We start from the raw sequence: 22892 nt of genomic DNA on the forward strand, positions 1-22892 counted from the left end.
TTATAACAATATGTAGTGGAGTGGATACCTTTTCAGAAAACACTGGCCACCCCGATATCCACGTGACCTTTCCCCCTAGATGGCACCTTGTGTCCACGCATAACAAGGCAGACCAACGTGGGCACTGCCCATTTGACCGGCATCTCTTGTCGCTGTAGTGTCCGTACGTTACTGGACCTACGTCATCTCCACTCCCTGTTTGTGCCTGGTTCTACACCATGTGTTTATGGATGGCTGCAGGTCTTATATTTTTAGTAAGTTTTCAATTATGCAAATTTTAATAGAAATTTACAATGTAAAATTAAGTTAAAATTGTATGATTTCAGAAACAAGGTATAATTTCATTTTATGAATACTATAAGATTTAAGATAATTTTATTGCTTTACAACTTATTTTTAAAAAAATGTTTCTAAAAAAAATCTAAAAACCATATGTTTTGCTGATATCAAATTAATCTGATAGCAATGTGTTATCTACCAGCATTTTACAGCATTTAAGTCCCAAAAGTGGTCATCATTGATCATAATGATCAAAGAAAATTTATTGTAAATTTTTTTCGCTTTAATTTATTCTTGTTATTCACACTAAAAAAAGTGAATGTTTTTGTTTGAAAATAGAAGAAAAAAGAATATTCCATTTGTTTATTGTTTTTGTCCAAACAAATGCCAATGTTTGACTACAGTTGTCCACCTCAGCATTACAACCACACACACAACATTCTCACATTTTAAGTAGTTTAAGTGTTCATTTCCAATAAGAGCAAATGTTTCTAATGAAATCACAAGTTGGACTGTCATAATGGATGGACTGTGAGTCATGAGAAATTTTTGGAAGAGAAGTGAGAAAGTTACGATATGGTTGTTTAGAGAGTTCGTAGGTGGTTATTATTTCATTTGTCTTACTACTAGATCTCATTTCAAGTTGATTCTATGTATATTTATAAATAAAAGTTTTTTTCTAGTTTTTTTAAAAAGATGTCTTTTTCAAGTTTATTTCATCAATAATTTAATAGTCCTACTTTGGTTAAGTTGTACTAGATGTTTAGAATTCTAAGCCGATGACTAGCTAACAACAAGACAAGAAGTGCACAAGCCAGTGCTTTATGAATCAAGCTTCTATGTACTTCTCCATGATAAGGAATGATCTGGAAAAACTCTAAGACTGGGATGAAGTACTTTTTAAATCTTTCTGTTCTAACCTAAAGGGAGAGTAGCTAACCACTTTATCCAGATCTAATGTGGTTACATGCGTGCTAATTTTTTTTAAGGATTTTTATATTTTGGAAAGACATATTTCATGAAATAAGTTCTTCAAGAGATGGTAGCTGTGTATAAGGGATAAAAGTTGCTTTTTTTAATTAGTCTATTAAGCCAATGTCTTTGTGCCATTGTATGATTACCATACCAGCTGATGAAGACAAAATTAATTAGACTACTGATGGTAGCTGTATAAAAAAGGTTTAGCTATCATTTTGTCAAATTTAAAGTATTTTAGCTTTTTTAGACAGAAAAGCATTTGATGGATCTTGGTGTAAAGATGTTATGGCAGTGTCAATTCCATTTTATTTGTTATTTCAATACCATGAGTTTAAGGCACTCAATGGTTTTAAATTGCAAGGATCAGTGTCATGAGAATATGAGAAGTAGCTAATTAATTTCAATAGAACTAAATCAATTACTTTCTTGATGGTTTTTCCCTTAAGTATTTCAACTGAAAGTATTATGGGTGTTGTTGTTTTTTTTTTATTTGATTTTATCTCTAATTATTTAAAATTATTTTGGAAAATAAAATTTATTTTTCTTAATAAAAAACAAATACTAATCTAACCTTCAGTAGGGTTGATGTTAGCCCAGTATGGGGCTATCATAAACTGATTCTGTGTGAAGGCCTGGTGGAGATTTGGACTTGATGGGATATCACTGAAACCGGTAGCACCCAGTATTATGGCACCACTTGTCATTACCTGTTGATTTCATACACACATAAAAATTTAGCTTTCCCCAATGTTTGTAGTCTACCATGATCAAATTTATTTATCATCATTTGACCATTGACTTAGGGTACTGGTGTCTGTCATGGTGTGGAAAATTAAAAATATTACTTTTTCCCTAATCGAAAACCATTTGCATCAAGAGTCAGGCCAACCTATTCTATAAATCATGCCTAACACCTCACTTATCAATAATAAACAATGCTAACTTACGTAGGCCACTGTTTGAAGCTGCTCTGATGACCCAAAAGGAACACCTTGGTTCAAGTAAATTGGTTTACTGACATAGACAGTGTTATTGTTTAGAGACACAAGCATGTTATCAGAGCTCAAAATCCCATCTCCATTACTGAAGCCATATGAATAATAAGGCACTGAAAGCAGAAGTAATAGCAAAGACAAAGAGATATAAATTATTGTAAGTCAGCAATACATTCTCTACTAACACTTAAACATAAAGCCAGTAATACATGCTCTACGAGCACTGAAACATAAAGCCAGCAATACATTCTGTACTAGCACTTAAACATAAAGCCAGCAATACATGCACTACTAGCACTTAAACATAAAGCCAGCAATACATGCTCTACTAGCACTTAAACATAAAGCCAGCAATACATGCACTACTAGCACTTAAACATAAAGCCAGCAATACATTCTCTACTAGCACTTAAACATAAAGCCAGCAATACATGCACTACTAGCACTTAAACATAAAGCCAGCAATACATTCTCTACTAGCACTTAAACATAAAGCCAGCAATACATGCACTACTAGCACTTAAACATAAAGCCAGCAATACATGCACTACTAGCACTTAAACATAAAGCCAGCAATACATGCTCTACTAGCACTCATACATAAAGCCAGCAATACATGCACTACTAGCACTTAAACATAAAGCCAGCAATACATGCTCTACTAGCACTTAAACATAAAGCCAGCAATACATGCTCTACTAGCACTTAAACATAAAGCCAGCAATACATTCTCTACTAGCACTTACACATAAAGCCAGCAATACATTCTCTACTAGCACTTACACATAAAGCCAGCAATACATGCACTACTAGCACTCATACATAAAGCCAGCAATGCTTTCTCTACTAGCACTTACACATAAAGCCAGCAATACATGCTCTACTAGCACTTAAACATAAAGCCAGCAATACATTCTCTACTAGCACTTAAACATAAAGCCAGCAATACATTCTCTACTAGCTCTCATACATAAAGCCAGCAATACATGCTCTACTAGCACTTAAACATAAAGCCAGCAATACATTCTCTACTAGCACTTAAACATAAAGCCAGCAATACATGCTCTACTAGCTCTCATACATAAAGCCAGCAATACATGCTCTACTAGCACTTAAACATAAAGCCAGCAATACATTCTCTACTAGCACTTAAACATAAAGCCAGCAATACATTCTCTACTAGCACTTAAACATAAAGCCAGCAATACATGCTCTACTAGCACTTAAACATAAAGCCAGCAATACATTCTCTACTAGCACTTAAACATAAAGCCAGCAATACATGCTCTACTAGCACTTAAACATAAAGCCAGCAATACATTCTCTACTAACACTTAAACATAAAGCCAGCAATACATGCTCTACTAGCTCTCATACATAAAGCCAGCAATACATGCTCTACTAGCACTTAAACATAAAGCCAGCAATACATGCTCTACTAGCACTTAAACATAGATCATCTTTCCTTTCCGTTCCACATGGAATATAGGGTCTCAGTATAAACATGCCACTCTCCATGGTCTCTTGATAATTTTCCCAACTCTTCCTGTTCTTTCTGCTTCATCTAGTACAATGCGTCGCCACGTTCTTTTTGCTCTTCCTCTATGTCTTATGCCGTGGGGGTTCCACCCTAAGGCCTGCCTAGCTCTGTTGTTGTTTCTAAGGGTGTGACCAATCCATCTCCACTTCCTCTCTAAGATCTGCACCTCTATATTTTTCTTTCCACTCATCTTCCACAGTTTGGCGTTTCCTACTTTGTCGTACCAGTGAATTTTTCAGATATTTCTCAGGCCTCTCTGGATGAAGGTCTGTATTTTTGTTGTTGTTGCTTTAGTTGTTCTCCATGTTTCAGAACCATACAATAGGACTGAGTTGACATTAGAGTTAAAGGTTCTTAGTTTAGTCTTGTTTGAGATGTGGGGAGATTTCCAGGTTGGTTTTAGCTGTGTAAATGTCTGACGCACTAGATTTATACCATGTTTAATGTTTTCATCTGTATATAAACTATCTACTTGTTCTATCGTCTAAGAATCCATTTCATGTCTCCATTTAATTGCTGATATTTTAAGTACTTCTGTCTTTGGTGGTTTATTTTGATCCATTTCATGTCTCCATTTTGTTTGTTGTTTATTTTAAGTACTTTTGTTTTTGGTGGTTTATTTTGAGTCCTACGCTTTTTTCTACTTCACTTGAAGCTGTGACCTTTTCTTGCATATCCTGTAGTCTGCATGATAATAAGGCTATGTCATCAGCGAATTCCACATCTTCCAGCTTTTGTGTGAAAGTCCATTTGATTCCTTTTCCTGAATTGAACGAGCGAAACCAGCCCTTTTGGAACATCACCAGAAAATGCCGACCATACCATTCAAAGCTGCATACTATATCAAGAGGCCCAAACTAGACTCTGGCCTTAAAACCCTCCTATAGAACAAAAACTATACAGAAAACTGCTTGATCTGGAAACCACTGTGCGGTTCATCTCAGATATAGGATTACTGATCTGAACCATCCAAACATCCAAAATGAGAACTAAGAAGAAAAAGAAGAGTAAGCTTCTTTTGAGACCCAATCCTATACTAGAAAGAACAGGAGTGGTGAAACAAGACATCCTGTTTGACTCCTGTTGTGACTGGAAATTTTTCTGACAGTTTGCCACTGTGGGCTAATTGGCAGGTGACATAGGGGTTTTGTGATAGGCTAACAACATTTCCATGGAATAAAAATACTGTTAGCAAAACCATAGAAATACATTCTCTACTAGCGCTTAAACATAGATAATGCCAGCAAAATGTTTTTTACTAGTATTCAAACATAGATAACAATTATTGTAAGCCAGCAATATTATGTCAACAAGCAATTAAACATAGTATGCCTACAAGTACAACAAGCAATTAAACATAGTATGCCTACAAGTACAACAAGCAATTAAACATAGTATGCCTACAAGTACAACAAGCAATTAAACATAGTATGCCTACAAGTACAACAAGCAATTAAACATAGTATGCCTACAAGTACAACAAGCAATTAAACATAGTATGCCTACAAGTACAACAAGCAATTAAACATAAAAATCATTGCATGGCACTAATGAGCCACATAAACAAAGAATCTTTAGCTTGGCTGCTAACATTAGAAGCACACAGCATTGAATGTGTGAAATAGCTCACCAACACAAGTGAAACCATCAGAGGTTAGTTCTAAATGGTCAGGACAGCCACAAGTTTCTTGTTCTCCTTGAGTCCAGCAGGTGTGTGAACAATGTTTTACTTTGCATTCACCACGTTCTAGATATCAAGATTATTTAATATCAATATAAAAAATATTAAGATTAATAAATATTTGTTAGAAGCAAAAATATAATTGAACTGATACAAGGCCTACTTTTGCGCTAAAATAATTATGCATATATCTATAGGTGTGTAACTAACAGTACCAACACAAAGTCCAGATGTTATGTTCAAATAAAATCCCACTCGACACATGCAGTTATAACTTCCTAGAGTATTGACACATTCTGAATTGGGTTGACACACTTGAGCAGCAAGACATTCATCCACATCTTCCTGGCACTTGTTACCTTGCCAACCACTTTTACAGATGCAGTGTCCATTGAGGTTATCACAAAACCAGCTGTTGCTCTGAACACACTGACATGCAGATGAACATTTGTCACCATAAGTAAAGTTTTCACACACTTGGGATAAACAGAACATATTACTGTTGTTTATTTTTATTAACCAAATAAAGAAACAGCATTTTTAAACTGGTGTAATTAATTAAGTTCAGAATATTTCAACATAATGGTTAGAAAATTTACCACAAAACATCCTCAATCCAAATCAGAAATCTATGCCCAACCAAACTGAATGTGTAGAATAAGCCTAGCCCTGTCTTTTTTTTTTTTTTTTTGTTTGATCTATTAAACACTGTTAAATAACACTATTTTTACAAATGAAACCTAAAAAAATTACAAGACTACTTACAGTGAGAGCTATAACTGATATTGAAGCCTCTAAAATTATTGTGTGCATCAGATTTAAACTCTACCAACAGTTCACTGCTGCTTGATCTGATGAGAGATGGGATATCTCTCTCACTACAGTACTTGCCCACAATACTACTTTGAGTGGTACTGCCATCATAAACAGTAATGTAATCATTGGCACACCAGTTGTGACTTTCTAATTCAAAGTCTTCTATTCTGAAGAAAAAAAAAAGCTTTATATAAACCAAACTAGGCTGGCCTGGAATGATGCAAGAACTCTTGTTTATCAAACAATTGGAAATTTCATTTCTTTGCTGCTAGAAATTAAAGCAAAACAACACTAGGTCTACATATAATATATCTTCAAAATTTAAGCACAAAAATATCAAGTATAGCTTTGCAACTGATTCAAGCATATTTTAAATTGATGATTGCAAATACTAGAATGGCAAGGTCTTCAATTTAGAAGATTAAGGAAGAGTGCAGTGTTTCACATGACTACGCAATCCCAGTTGCGGACTGTATATTTTCACACATCTCGTGCAGACAAAGCTGTTTTCTTCTGACAGTCTAATATAGTTTTCTTTCCGTCTTCTGCACTTGGCTTCAATAATGACTTTCCTTTGAGTCTCAAATGTTTGTCCCACAGCCTTTGTGAATGTGCTCCAACAGTACCACAGTAACCAGATAATACATTTTCTTCTTTGCTTTTTTTGTTTTCTTTTATTTTGATCTATACTTGTGTATGATATTTTATCAAATGATTACTTTTTGTTTAGCATTTATTTATTTATTTTTTATAATTCTCTTTTTATAAAATACTCAGAAATGAATGTTTTAAAACTTGCTTTGGGCCATAACAATGATGCAAAGTAACCCTGTGCACATGTTTAAAAAAACAATATCAATCCAATAAAGACTGGAATTATAATTTTAGTATTCAAAACATTTTGAATATACACATTATTTACATAACTATTTTTATGGCTGTTCAGGCTGCATAACTTTAACAATTTTCAAAATAATTAACTATCTTGATGTTAATATTAAGTTGTTTTTGCACATCATTTTCATATTTTATTGTCCGGGAACCAAGCCCAAGAGTGACTGGAAAAAACTAATTTCCAGGCAGTAGAGTCTGGTCAAAAACCAAACCTTGAGTTATGTTTGATGTTGTGAATGTTTGTAAATCAATTTTAATTAATTTTTAATTTAAAATATTTTTAAAATTTCTAAAATTAATGTATATATCCAAAAATTAGATTATATTTTTTTCTGGATATTTTCAAATTTTATAGATATTAATTTCAAATATTCTAATTTTATGTGGAAAAAAAAGGGCTAATGTTAAAATACTAACTAAGATCTAAGTAGCAAAATTTCTTACAGGACCTTTCAGTCAGCAGATAAACTTACAATAATGAAATAACATGACCCTTTTGAACTGTCACTGTCCAGGTGCAGTTTGCATTGTTGTAATACTGGTATGGGTACCAAGGACTGGTGATGTAGCCAGAGGAACCATTCAACTTGAACTCACAAGCTATACAAATACAAAACATAGGGAAAATTTAATGCTGTTTTGTTTTTGAACCTATTCTAGATCTACTTCTAAGTGACTATTCCTGCAACTAAAAATAAATTAGAAACTAGATCTTTTTCAGTTTGAGTAAGGTCTTTAATTACCAGGAGCATTCTTAACACATAACAGGATTACTATTAAATACCAATGACTGTTCCATGACCTGTAGAATGCATATTAGGATCTTAAAAGTGCTGATTGGGTAAGCTAATTTTAATCCTTAATTTAACAGGACATATAATATATGCAATATGATACCCATGATATAAATAATATAATAATAATTATATTATTTATAACAAACGAATATTCACATTTGACGACTACAGTAACACCTTTAGTAAAAAAAAATAAATTTAGAAAGCCTTCAGGATAGAAGACTTAGTAGTAAAATACCTATTATACATAAAACACTGAATCATAATCTTCAAATACAAACACAAAATTTAATAAAATACTCTGAAAGACACAAAGATAAAGGCACATTCCTCGTTCCATATGGTAGAACAAAAATGTACAAAGACAAATGCTCCTTCTTCCCTAGTGCTATTGAAGCATGGAATGGGTTGCCTGAGCTAGCCAGGAAAACCAGTGACTTGGCGGAGTTTAGGTCATTGGTTAATATGCATGACTAAATGCATGACGCGTAGGACGTAATCATCTTCTTTTTTTAAGTAATGTCAGTATCATATACGATAAGGTATATAGCGCTACTTTCATGCTTAATAATGCTCAGAGTCCAATGGTCCATTCTCATTCGTGAACCATTTGGGGGAAGGGGTATCTGGGAGCAGGTTTCTTTGCTGCCTTCAGGCGCTCAGTAAACACAACTCTGCTTGAGTCTGGTGTCTAACCTCAAGCCCCATTCATAGGTAGCCAAGACAAGCCAAGTTCAAGCTTTCTTAGCCTCTCGACCACGCTTCTCAATAAAATTTTACATTACTTTGATTTCTAAGCTGACACTTTCATCATCTTGTGATAAAAATCAACTTAATGCTTATTGTTTCCACACAAAAAAATGATTTTTTTGTAACCAAGACAGCCTGCTTAAAAAAACAATTGATGTTAGCGTTTGATCCCACAAATTAAATAATTTATAAATATTATTCTTATGTCATTTAATCTTATAAATTACAAACATATAAACTATGGAAATTAAAATTACAGACATTACTTCAAAAATGAAGATAATGTGTTGATCTAGACCTGCTTGTAAGTTAGAGACTTAAACTCTGGTAAATCATTGCCGGGGGATATTCCAGCTACGTCCAGGGGTGGAACTGGATAAGCAAAGAACAAGTAGTGAACCAGGCCTTCTCCCTGGGGGAGCTTTTGTTTTTTTTATCTCACTCAGGGTGGGGATGGAACAAGTAACCTGTTACCCAGTCCAAAAAGTCCGCCACGCCGTTCCACATGGGGGCCGTTGTCAGTGTCCCGTAGCTGGAGTGGCGGTCCCTGCACGGAATGGTGGCAGTTACAGTATAGGAGTATGTGACAAGCTCCCCGCAGTCAGCACTGTTCTCGGCCACTTATAGCGAGTGGACCCAGAACCGGGGACGGTGCGCTGTGTACACGGCACGGCCCGATTTTGCCCAGTCAACCAATATGGCCACCTACCTAGCATAAAATAACAATAGGGAACACCTAGGAGGTGAAATGAACCTGTGTACAAAATTTGATAGAAATCCATACATAACAGTTTAAGAGATCTCAAGATCAATCAGTGGTATTTTCGCATACATAAAGTGGTTGGCTATGATTATTAGTTTTGAGTTTATTGTTAGTGATTTCATTTGATTTTAAGATCAGTTTAATATCAATTGTTGTGAAATAATAATACATTAATAAGTTCTAGGAGATAAAACTGTGTTGAAGAGACATATTACAGTCTCAACTGTACAAGTGAAAATATTATGTTTTGCATGTCTTATTGAAATCAAGTAACCAAGCTTTAGAGATAATGAGCAGGTTATAATGTTTCCATTTTTTTTTCCATTGAAGTAAGTAAATATTGAAACAATTTTAGTCTGACAATACTGTAACTTTTTAAAAGTGTTTTATCTACTTTGATTGAATGTAAACTAAGTAAAGATTTTTAAAACATCAAAACTTTGCACCTTTCTGAACACAAGAATAAGGTCCATTGTTTACAAATCCATTTTTCTTCTGACATGAACAGTTGTAGCTACCAGGTAAGTTTATACAAGTGGAGTACAATGGACAAGCATCTGAAGAGTCACATTCATTTACGTCTGTTGAACAATCAAGCCCTGTCCAACCTGGCATGCACTGACAGTGACCACTGACAGCATGGCAGGCCACAGTGGTAGTGTGCGAACACTGACACTGACTGTGACATTCTGGTCCATATGTCCAGTTCTGGCATGCTGATCAAGACAGAAATTTAAAAAAATTAGTTACAATGTCTTTTATCAATAAGAAAAAGTATAGTAACAAAAGCTGAGATCATTCTGACACACTAACGGAAATGAGTCAAAAGCGCTATTAATAAAAAAAAAATTTTTCTATAGCTTTTCTATAGCGCAACTTTTCTTTTTATAACATGCTCAGAACGCTATGGTCCAATCTCATTTGTGAACCAGTGGGGAGTGTGGGTATATGGGAGGTTCCCATTTTACCTTTAGGTGCTCACAACTCTGCTCAAGTCGGGTGTCGAAACTTGAGCCCCTCTTGATAAGTAGCCAAGCCAAGCCCAAATGTACTTACCTCTCAGCCACACAGTCCATATCTAAAATGTTACAATATTTGTTGATGTATATCTTTATACCTATACATTTCTCTCCAATCACCATCATTCCAACTGGACAGTAGCATGTCTCATTGAGCATATTATTTGTTGTAGGGATGACTACACACATGTCAGAGCACTGCTTCTGTTGGCATCTACTTACTACGTTTGCTGTGAAAATACATGCTTCTGTTTTATGCATGATTACTTGAAACTAATACCTAGTTTATTTAAAAAAAAACATTCTTGGATTTTAAACGGTTATTGGCTCAGACAAGCAAACAAAAAAACTATTTTGATTCTAAAACTTTTAATGACTTTTAGCTCTTTTTTTTGTTTGTTTGTTTTTAATTCATGAAAAGCATTTGTAAATGTCTAGTTTCCCTTCCTTTCACTTGTTCTCAAAAGCCTATTAAAGTATGAGTGAGTCTCCAATTCATTCTTTGTTTTAAAATTAAGTTCAATGGTCTCATAATTACTTTTACGTCTATCAAACTTTAATATAAGCACAGTATGTTCAGCTTTATTGGACAGTAGTGTATCAAACACAATAAAAAAGTATTTTATATTTTTATCATATTAGTAATGTAAAGTTCCCCCTTTCAGACCTTGTGGTCTATAGAGCAGATGATGTAAAGGTCATCTAGTTCTGTGGCTCACAGTTAATGAGGGTGTCATGTAGCCAGCACAACGACCAACTGCCTTTACTTTTCCCCAACTAATGTCAGGTACCCATTAGAGCTGGCTGGACTCAGAGACGCACTAAAGATGCCGAAATTAAAAATCCCAGTCTTCACCAGCATTTGAACCAGGGACCATGGTCCGGAAGCCAAACGCTTTTACTAATGTATCTCTTTAAAACATATTTGAGTAGATTTTGTTTTATATCTAGGAAGAAATGTCAAAAATTCAAAAATGCTAATTAAATTTAGTTTAAACATTTTATTAATAAAGGTTAATCTGACCATATCAGGACATTGATCATTTCGCTCCAATGAACAGGCTTGGCCAATTAACTGGATTTGAATGTTATCTAGAAATATGTTTTGAATTTATAAAGCGATTGAGAGGTAATAAAAAAAAATATTTACGAGTGCAAATATTCTGGTTGTTCATTTCAAGGCCAGCTTTACAGACACATTCATAGCCACCCTTCTTGTTTCTGCAATCACTATACTCTGGACATGTTGCTCGCTTTTCTGAACATTCATCTCTGTCCAGTGAACAGTCAGGACCTGTCCACCCAGGTAAACAGCTGCAGGTGCCATGGTGGTTGTCACAGGACATTGAGTTACTTCTGACACAGTGACACATCAAGTTACAGTAGGGGCCATAGTGAAACTCAGGGCATTCTGTAAGTAGTTTACATATTCAAGAAAATGTATACAGAGGCACCACTAGGGGTTGGTATCACTAGTACAATCAGCTAATGATGTCACCCCTACCACCAACCCTTTACAATAAAATGGGTCAATGATTTATTCATTTATCAAAACATAAATAGAAAAAGCTAATTACCTACATTCATTGATTGTGTTTATTTTTACAAAGCTTATATCAGTTACAACTCTGTCTGATTGTGCCAACTTTTGTACTCGTTATATCCCCCACACCTATCTCTGATCAATTTGAGACTTAGCACAATCATTTATTGTACCTAAGAAATCATAAATCACTAAAAAAAAAATAAATAATTAATTAATCAATTGATTACTGGTTATTAATTTAATTCCATATTATTCAGGAAAAAATTCTTATTGTATTAATAGATATCACTGGCGGATCCTGGAAGGGGGGGGGGGGGGGGGGGGGGAGCACTCGGCCGAACCCTCCTCCCAGACAAATTTTAGTATAGAATTCAAACAATTTGTATACGAATTTATTACTTATGTTAATAATATATACTAATTATTTTTATTTCAATCTATTTTTAGATTATTTCGCTCCCCTTCTAGTATGTTGCCTGATTTGGTGGGGTAGGGAGGGTGCGATGGCATCAATCCCGCCCTCCCCCCGCCCCATAAACTTTTAAGTGGGGGGGCGGTCAAATTAATTTGTAGAAATCACAGCTTGCTAACAGAATCAATTAAATATCTATATGATTAAAACTTGTTATTGGTGTATTAACCAATCTCTATATTATTTTGTTCCCCTGTTGGCCGATTAGGTGGGGTGGGGGCGAATACCTCTACTGCCCTTTCCACTTAAACCTTCTGAGGGGGGGGCGGTCCTACTTTTATGGGAAAATCATAGTTTGTGAACAAAATTAGTTAAATTAAAATATAATTTTTATATTATGTCGCTACCCTTCTGGTACGCACGTTTATGCATAGGGTTAGGGTTTACTGGGCGTTAGGGTTAGAGTTTGGAAAAAATCGCCCCCCCCCCCCCACTCCAAAGTTCTAGTGAGAGATATTGCTGTAAGTGTAAAATTAGTTCCCATATATAAGCACTGTCGTGCGTTTTATCACTATGGTGTTAACACCTGAAAGAAATGCATCTATGCCCACCAATGTCAGGTAGTTCAGATATGTTAATATATTGTTAATTTGCATTGAGGTGATTAACTTTCACTTAGAAGATAAAACAAAGTAGTTTTAACATTTATCGGCAGGCTGTCATGACTGGCAAACACTTTCATGCAGGGCACAGGACCAGGAAGATGAGAAAATAGGGGGAGACCTTAAATAAAATAAGCAGATCTTACTCTCAGGCTTAAGCCTTGCATGGTTAAAAAAAAAAAGCATAAACTAAGCACATTATCAATAATAAAAATATTCATTTAATATCTAAAAAATAAATAACAGTATGTGTGAAGGAAATATGGCTTGCTGTTTTTTTTTCAGCTATTCTGTATTTTTCAGCTACTCTGTATTTTTCAGCTATTCTGTATTTATCTGCTATTCTGTTCTTCCATGCAGAGTGTTGGATATGTTGGGTCTGCCTAAAGTATATTACATAAGAGTTTTCTCTTACCATAAGATATATATGTTGCATCAAAACCATTAGTTGTGTAGCCATGACTGTAACTGCTGGACCCGTAGCGTACAATGTGCATACTGTTGTATGATGAGATGATCAATCCCGGTGAACTGGAGCTGTATGTGCCAATGAGTGGTGCACTCGAGTTAGATCCATCATAGAGTGCCACACTCCCAAAATGACCAGCAATGGAAAGACCAAATCTTAAAAAGCTGTATATAATATGAAATGGAACATCTCTGAATTTTATGACAGATAAAATAATGAAAATAGAGAGCATGTGACTGAAATCATTGTAAAGTAAAAAGTTTTTAGCTTTGTATCCATCATTGTGTTTTAAGATTCCAGTATGCAATCATTTTTTATTACTTCTTTTTTTTTTTACTTAACTAATAAGAAATACAAACCTAAAAAGAAATTTATAAAAACTAAGTAGATAAAGCAATAAGGAAAAAAAATATTCAGAATATAATAATTAATTAGCAAAAAAGCCAAACAAAAAAGTAGGTAAAACATTAGGCCTATTTGAAATATTTATTTACCATAATCATAAAGTTTTAAACATCATAGTTTTAGACTATTTATCTTTGATTGAAGTATTAAAACTCCATTTGAAGATACTGGATAGAGAATACATTGGCAAGCTATTTTTTGTTAGAACTCTTCGGAGTCATGGACTTCAAGCTTTCAGCAATGCAGAAGAAGATTTTTTTTTTTGAGATAACCAAAGAAATTTCTTTTATGAATAAAGTCAGTCTAGTAGGCTTATCAATAGCATGCTCTAATTTTTTTTCTAGAGTATAAACGAATCCAAAATGGCTCTTCAAAATTCTTCTAAAGACTAATAATAGGAAATGTGTGGCAAAGTGTTCCATATCAATAATTAAAGTAACATATTTATAACATTTAAAGACAGCATCACAATCAAAGAGATTAGAAACAGGATTATTACAGCAATTTACAGCAAATGAGCTTTTCATAGAAACTTTACACAACCTAAGTTTAGATCAAATCATTAAAAAGCCAACTAGATTAAACAACACATTAGATCTCTTCTTAACCAACAGACCTGGATTAGTAGTTGATTGTGATATTATCCCTGGTCTATCAGACCATGAGATCATAAAAATACACAGTCAGATAAAAGCAGTAACCAATACAAAACCCAAAAGAAAAATCTTACTCTGGAATAAATGTAACCTAACACAACTACACCAAGCTGCATTAAACTTTCAACAAACATTCTTATTAGAAAAAGACATTAACCAACCAGTCGATGACCTCTGGAATTTCATTAAAAACCATCTTAAAAGCATTATAGAAAATCATATACCAACTAAATACACATCAAACAAAATAAATAAATGCTGGTTTAATAATAGACTAAAGAAGCTTTGTAAACAGAAGGAAAACCTATATATAAAATTTAAAGAAACTGATGCAGAAAGAGTTTACAAAAAGTATATAAAAATTAAACACTTAACCCAAAAAGTAAGCAGACAGCTGCAGAGTAAATACATAAACAATGTAATATCTAAAGATAACAACAAAAACCTATGGTCATACATTAAGTCTAAGAAAATGGAAACAACAGGCATAGCGCCATTAAAAGATGAACATAACATAATACATAATGATAATGAAACTAAAGCAAATATCCTAAACAAATACTTTGCATCAGCATTCTCAGCAACAGGAGACAAAGACATATTACTGAATTTGAACCAAGTAGACAACATAGAAGATATAGTAGTACAAGAAAGTGGAATTCAAAAACTATTAGCCAACACCAAACCAAATAAAGCGTCTGGACCTGATGGTATTCCAGCTACATTACTCAAAGAACTAAGCTATGAGCTAGCCCCAGTGTTCAAAATACTCTTTCAGGCTTCACTTAACCAGGGCAGAGTACCAAAGGACAGGAAAGAAGCTAATGTCACCCCCCCCCCTAATTTAAAAAAGGAGAAAAATCTGACCCAGGAAACCACAGACCAGTATCACTTACCAGCATCACATGTAAAATCCTAGAACACATAATATGTAGCAACATCATAAACTACTTAGACAAACATAATGTCCTCACACCATACCAACATGGCTTTAGGAAATATAGATCATGTGAAACATAACTAATAGGACTAATTGATGATTTTTCAAAAGGTTTAGATAATAGTGAACAAATAGATGCTATCTTACTAGATTTTTCTAAGGCTTTTGACAAAATTCACCACCATAGTTTGCTTAAAAAATTAAAATATTTCGGCATTAATGGTCCACTGCATCAGTGGATTAAAGATTTTCTGATAGGGAGAGAACAAACTGTAATAATAAATGGCTCTAAATGAACACAGATAACAGTAAACTCAGGTGTACCTCAAGGAACAGTCTTGGGTCCACTACTATTTTTAATTTACATAAATGATTTACCAAATTGCATTACTTCAGGAACAAAAGTCAGATTATTTGCAGACGATTGCATAATATATATAGAACAATAAAAACAACACAAGACACAGATATTTTACAAAGAGAATTAGATGAATTACAGAAATGGAAATCAAATTGGAGCATGTCTTTCCACCCAAAAAAATGTCAGTTGTTAAGAGTAACAAAAAAACTAAAACAAATTAATTCCACTTATCTTATTCATGGCAAACCAGTAACACAGACTAAAAACGCAAAATACCTAGGTGTTATAATAAATGAAAAACTGTCATGGAATCCACATATTGATGAAACTACAAAAAAATCAAACAAAGCATTGGGATTTATTAAAAGAAATTTCTATAAATCAAATAGGAACATAAAACTAAAATGTTATTTAACCTTGGTTAGGCCAATAATAGAATATGCATCCTCTGTTTGAGACCCCTCAATTCAAGAAAACATTAAGAAACTAGAACAGACACAAAATAGAGCAGTGAGATTCATAACAAACGAATATTCACATTTCACTAGAGTAACACCTTTAGTAAAATCCCTAAATTTAGAAAGCTTTCAGGATAGAAGACTTAAAAGTAAAGTAGTAATTATACATAAAACACTGAACCATAATCGTAAGTCACAAAGATTAATGCACATTTCGCGTTCCATATGCTCGGACAAATTTGTACAAATATTCCTTCTTCCCTGGTGCTATTAGAGCATGGAATGGGTTGCCTGAGCTAGCCAGGAAAACCAGTGACTTGGCAGAATTTAAGTCATTGGTTAATATGCATGACTAAATGCATGACGCGTATGACGTAATCATCTTCTTTTTTGAAGTAATGTCTGTATTATATAAGATAAGAATTGGACCCCACCATGACCTGCTAACTATTGTAAAAAAAAATGCAAACTAAATTTCTAGATCTATGACCATATTACAAGGTCTTTGGGCTTGGGGCTCACAGAGACCTTCTTGCAGGGAACAGTAAAGGAAAAAGAATAATATAAGAGGGAGACAGTAAAAGCGATGGGAAGACAACATAAAAAAATAACGAGCCTGCCATTGAAAGAGGTTTTTTTCCAAGGCAAAAGACAGAGGAATGAAGAAAGATGATCAACAAATCTTATGTGGTGCCCCAACGTTCCAACAGCCTAAGCGTTTATAATGTACAAGAAAAACACATTAGTTCACTGACTAGCTAACCACAAATTTTCAACCTGTGTGTGTGTGTGTATATATATATATAAGGAAATAGTAATCTTCATGATTTTTCAATTAGACATTTATTTTCATAATTATTTCCTATAATAGATACGCCATTTAAAAAATGTATAATAAATAGATAAATATTATCTCAAAACTGTGTGGAATGTTTTTTACCAATTTGAAAACAATATATACTTGATAATTAACATTTTATCCTCTTGCTAAAACGTATCATTAGTATCATGTGTTTGACTGATGCTTTGATTTCCATAGACCTTGTAATAAACATTTAGTATCTAGATAAACATATGATTATGCATAGGACAAATTATATTCTCTTTTGAAAGAATGTCTGTAAATTTGTAGGATAAGAAGATAATGCTGAGCATAAAAGAAATCACCTTAATGCTACGACATGTTTTTCACTGACAGAAATAGTCCAGAAACACTCTGTCCTATTTCTCAGTCCACTATATACATAGTAGGCTGGAGAGCTGATGTTTCCACTGGGACTGGTCAATATCTGTCCACAGGCTGAAATTAAATAACAAAACTTTTAGTACCAATTATGTTTCAAATAAAACTGAAGCACTGACAAAACTAATACTAATTTAACGTTTCAGAAAAAACTCTTTTAGTTTAAAATCATTTGCCTGTAGATAAATATATGAAATGATCTGAATCTAGCTTGCTCAATTTAATGTCTGTCATTATTAATAAGTGTTTTTGTGATTTATCCGACAAAGAGGACCTTAGGATGTGTCAAGGTGACCATCAGATGTACCTTTTTTATTTATTTTTTTTTTGTTTGTAGGAAATGCAAAGGTGTGCATTGGAAACAAGGGGCAGTTAGACGATTAAAACAAAATGTCACAAACTACTGATATGTTATGGGGAGGGTGTACAGGTATTTAGGGGTTTCTGCTCCTGGCTTCATGCAAATCCCTGTCCAGTAACTTGCAGACAGAATCCAAGCCTACATAGAACATAATAATGGGATAAGTGAACCAGACATAAGTGTGAAGGTAAATAGAAGAAAAATCTCTAATACAAAAAACAATAATTAACCTGTAGGATAAAACATGTATTTCAACAAACTCATTTGCAAAGAAAGCATCTTTATCTGTCAAAACTTAATTTCAATGTGAGTGACTTTTGAAACCCACAGCAATACAGAATTTTCTGCACCAAAAAGTTTTGTTTATATTTTTATAATCTATAATATACTTTTTTCATTGAGGAGAGGGGGGGGGGGGGGCTGAGGAATCCAGTTGAAGGCTTAGAAATGATGTCCTAGGAACTTCCTTATTTTAAATTTATGGGCAGTAGAATTCTATGTATTACAAACTATTTTAAGTTACCTATGCAGTGAGTTTGATTGTATACTTCATAACTTTGAAGACAGTGACACTGGAAAGACCCATGAGTGTTAAAACATGCCTGGCCTAAACCAGAGCAAGGCGAAACTTCAAGCAAACATTCATTGACATCTTCACTGCAGTCTGGAGATGTCCAGTTTGGATAGCAAATACAATGGCCTGTCAGTTTGTCATAGTATTTAGTATTATCTCTGTGACAATTAGCAACGTATGTACAGTTTTCTCCATAACTCCAAAGTGAACATTCTGAAGAAAAAATGAAAATAAGTGTCTAAATTATAAACATATATATCTCTATATATAATTCTCTTCATGGCTAATCAGTTAGGACAAGACGTAAAGCAAGATCACTCTTTTATTTCTAAAAGTCGGACTAGAGTTACCCTACGGAAAAAAAGAGGAGGGAAGAACAAGTAGTATTCATCCGTCACAAAATAGCAGGGCCGGACTTAACCATTGTGACCATGAAGTCATGGAAAGATCACTCTTTTTTATTTCTACCCCACGTAGTTTTAGCGGCGAAAAAAAGATTGGGGAGGAGAACAAGTAATCTACTCTGTATTTATCCGTCACTATATAGCAGGGCCAGACTTAACCATTGTGGGGCTCTATGCGAAACGGAATTCGCGGGCCCACTTTGGGTAGGGATACGAATTCTAAGTGACAATTAAGAGTTTATATCAAAAAATACATTCGTCTTTGCATTTTACTCATTCTTTACTACGTACAGAATTACTTTACGAGCCTTGCGTGTAGCGAAGTCATACAGTATATCATAAAAATTATATTTCCTACGTATATCACGCTCAATAGCAAAAATTACCAAATATTTCAATCTATCTACGAGAATTGTTGACCTCAAGTAATTCTTTATTAACTCGAGAAGCTTCTTTCAGCAGATTCCACAATTTCGGGTATTGCATAATTCCGTTTTTTTGTTTAATCGTGCATAGGATTGGCGTTTTACATTTTGAATGACACCCCAAAATGACAATTTTTTGTCTACATATTTCAGGAATTTTTTTTTATTTTTTTTTGGAGTTTTCAAAAGATTTTAATAATTTCATGAGATTTCCAGGAGGCTGCGTGAATTCTGTTATAAGTTATAAAATGGTTTTATTTAATAATTTACACCTAGAATTAGCGTGGGTCCTTTGAAAGTGCGGGGCCCAGTGCGGTTGCATAGGCTGCATTGGCCTAAGGCCGACCCTGCAAAATATAGAATATAGACGTATGCTACGCCGTGGGTTGACTAGTACAGTTTGCAGTTAGGCAGTAATAACTGCGGCAAACAGTTGGCAGACAGGCAGGCAGGAATTATAGCCTAACTGTCTGTCGTTATTATTACTGCCTGCCTAGTGCCAACTGTTTGCCGCAGTTATTACTGCCTAACTGTCTGTCGTTATTATTACTGCCTACTGCCAACTGTTTGCCGCAGTAGTTACTGCCTGTCGTTACGTCTACTGCCTAACTGTGCGGTACTACTGTCATTATTTTTACTGCCTGCCTGTCTGCCAACTGTTTACACTAATCAGTCTACATCTAGACTATAACAGTAGATGTAGGAATTATTAATATAAATACAAACTAAAGAAATAAAAATAAAAACATTTTCCAACTTACAGGCGGTCCCAGCTGAAATTGACACTACAATTAAATAACTATAAGGGCACCACTGTTAGCACTGACCACTGGTCAAGACAAAAGAGAGCTCAACGTGGTTCCGGAGCTAGCTATAACTGGTCAGCGCGAACATATCGGAGAGCATGACGTCACGCTAATTACCTAAAACTAAACTGGACTACTGATTTCCCTACTAATTTGTACCTAGTTAACCTAGCCTAGCTGTATGCTATAATAAAATCTAGCAAATTACTACTGACACGGACTACACAACATTATATACCAAATTAAACAGCATTAAAACGAAAATCTTAAAATTTAATTTTACAAAAATACAAAAAGGTTAAAAGGAAGATAAAAAGTTATTTCTATTCTAAACTCATAAACTCATATGGCTATGGATTATGCCTTATTTATGGGGGCTCTATAAAAATCTATACCTTTTACAGACCTGTACTTAAACTGAAATTTAAAAATAACAACTAATCCAACACTAATGCCAAAGACAAAAATAAGCAGAACTAACCAGGGACAAAAAATAGGAAAGAACATCCACAGCTCTAAGACTAGTTAACTATTTTAAAAACTACTTTTCCTCTACGAGTAAAACACAAATAACAGAAAAAGACTAAAACTAGCAGACAGTTATAAATAGCGGAAACTACAAAATACTCAGCACTGAGCTATATAAACTAAAAAGACACTAAATTACAAACATCATAGCCCTGGCCTATATAAATTACAAATTAAAATAAAGATAAAAATAGATTTAAAAAATTAGATCTAGGAGCGCCAGCTCACATAGGGTTATGTCACAATTTCTTGTGACAAGTGATAAAATACACTTCAGTTAAAATGACATGTTCAATGTTAAATTTTAACAAAATTGAGTCAAAGAGACTTCGAGTCAGTCAGGTCTTTACAAAAAATCTAGAACAGATCTAGTCTAGATCTAGGCCTACTAATCTAGTATTGTGAAATGATTTAATCATTCATAGTCAAACCAACTCAACAGTCGCTTGTTACTTTTGTTGGAATAACATTTAGGGCTCTAAATCTAGACTCTATATAGATATCTATCTCATCTAGTAAAGTACAACCTATAAAATAATCTAGATCTAAATCTACTGAGCTTGCGCGCACCTGCATATTGTAATATGCAATTAATATTAAATCGCAATATTACCTCAATACTTCAACTCGTATTAAAAGCAAGTGTCGGGCCGGATATTGCCTTTACACTGTCCTGTGCTGGCGAGCGGGCTGAAGTTTGCCTACCACTAGAGTCTATAAGCAAAGTCGGGAAGTAGGCCTATTGTTTGCGCTGATCACGTTCAGAATCGCTCACTGTATCCTTTTCCAAAAACTTTCAGCTTACTGACAGATTTTAAGAAGCAAGTCATTGATTTTCTTGGTCATTAATTTGATATATGGGCATCCTACGTTCATTCTAGTCAATGTATTTGTTGTTACAATTATTTATTATAGGGGCCTATGAGGCTTGCTTTTTTTAAAAAATATGTAAAAAAAAAAAAAAAAAAAAAAACTTGTTTCCGGACTTCTAACATAATAGGCCTAATAAAGCCTTCACCTGAACAATATTATTTATTGTTTACTTACAGTCGTGTTTCAAAGCACACTAAATGACATTTTCTTACCAACACAGACTTGATCGTTGTTAGGAGCTAGCCTCATTCCTTTAGGGCAGTAACAAGTTTCCACTTTTGGACCTTCAGACAAAACACCACAGGCATGAGAACAGTTCTTATGTGTGCATCTGTTAGAATCTGGTGAGAGGATATCGTTGAAATTACAAGAAGGTATGAAAATTTTTTTTATTTCATTTAGATCAGAAAAGAAAATAGAGAGGGGGAAAAGTTTTTTTCACACGCTCTTTCGAACCAAAAAGGCTGTCGTTATATATATATATAAATTTCAAATTTTAAACTTGGTTCGATGTAACCCTCTCGGCTTACTTAAGAAGGTCTGGGCTTCTAAATTCTATCTTGCCCTAATAGTAATATATGAATGATGTCTATTAAATGGAGGTTCTACCGATTTTAAAGTTGTTAGGGAAATGAGATGTTGGATTTCGCTTGATAGTAGACTAAAGGTTTAAAAAAAACTGCAGATCTATTTTTACAAAATTTGTTAGCCCCTTGCCTCCTCATTTATTAATAAAAATCATCAACTCATTATCGCATCACCTCCTCTACTCATCGTGTCATTATATCTGTAGCACATCACCTCCTCTACTCATCGTGTCATTATATCTGTAGCACATCACCTCCTCTACTCATCGTGTCATTATATCTGTAGCACATCACCTCCTCTACTCATCGTGTCATTATATCTGTAGCACATCACCTCCTCTACTCATCGTGTCATTATATCTGTAGCACATCACCTCCTCTACTCATCGTGTCATTATATCTGTAGCACATCACCTCCTCTACTCATCGTGTCATCATATCTGTAGCACATCACCTCTTCTTCCTATTGATTCACTCCTCTTCAACTCATCATCTTTTCCATTTATTATTTCATGAAATCAACATCTCATTGCCTCTCTTTTCTTCGTTCTATCAACTAATCACCTCTTTAACCCATCGCCTCTTTAACCCATCACCTCTTTAACCCATCACCTCCTCAAAAATCTGACTCGAGATACACTCAAGAGTTTCACATAAGACGTAAAGACAT

General features: G+C 34.3%; 1 protein-coding gene across 4 annotated transcripts in view; it reads right to left on the reverse strand.

Moving 5' to 3' along the window:
* LOC106051838 (uncharacterized) overlaps positions 1 to 22892 on the reverse strand; it is a 40464-nt gene that overhangs the window by 13788 nt on the left and 3784 nt on the right. For 3 of the 4 annotated variants that reach the window (XR_008773569.1, XM_056003649.1, XM_056003648.1), the window contains exons 5-17: positions 21848 to 21976; positions 18549 to 18812; positions 17589 to 17721; positions 13548 to 13765; positions 11663 to 11923; positions 10611 to 10742; positions 9940 to 10209; positions 7657 to 7783; positions 6239 to 6456; positions 5689 to 5949; positions 5423 to 5539; positions 2205 to 2365; positions 1829 to 1964 (exon numbers count right to left, since the gene is read on the reverse strand). Coding sequence is in view for 3 of the 4 variants with exons in the window: in XM_056003649.1 (XP_055859624.1) it covers positions 1829 to 1964; positions 2205 to 2365; positions 5423 to 5539; positions 5689 to 5949; positions 6239 to 6456; positions 7657 to 7783; positions 9940 to 10209; positions 10611 to 10742; positions 11663 to 11923; positions 13548 to 13765; positions 17589 to 17721; positions 18549 to 18812; positions 21848 to 21976 (2427 nt within the window). In the remaining variant the exon portion in view is untranslated. The remainder of the gene's footprint in view (positions 1 to 1828; positions 1965 to 2204; positions 2366 to 5422; positions 5540 to 5688; positions 5950 to 6238; positions 6457 to 7656; positions 7784 to 9939; positions 10210 to 10610; positions 10743 to 11662; positions 11924 to 13547; positions 13766 to 17588; positions 17722 to 18548; positions 18813 to 21847; positions 21977 to 22892) is intronic. The other variant, XM_056003650.1, reaches the window with a different exon arrangement.

This window comes from Biomphalaria glabrata, chromosome 11 (assembly GCF_947242115.1).
Source record: "Biomphalaria glabrata chromosome 11, xgBioGlab47.1, whole genome shotgun sequence".
Taxonomy (NCBI): domain Eukaryota; kingdom Metazoa; phylum Mollusca; class Gastropoda; family Planorbidae; genus Biomphalaria; species Biomphalaria glabrata.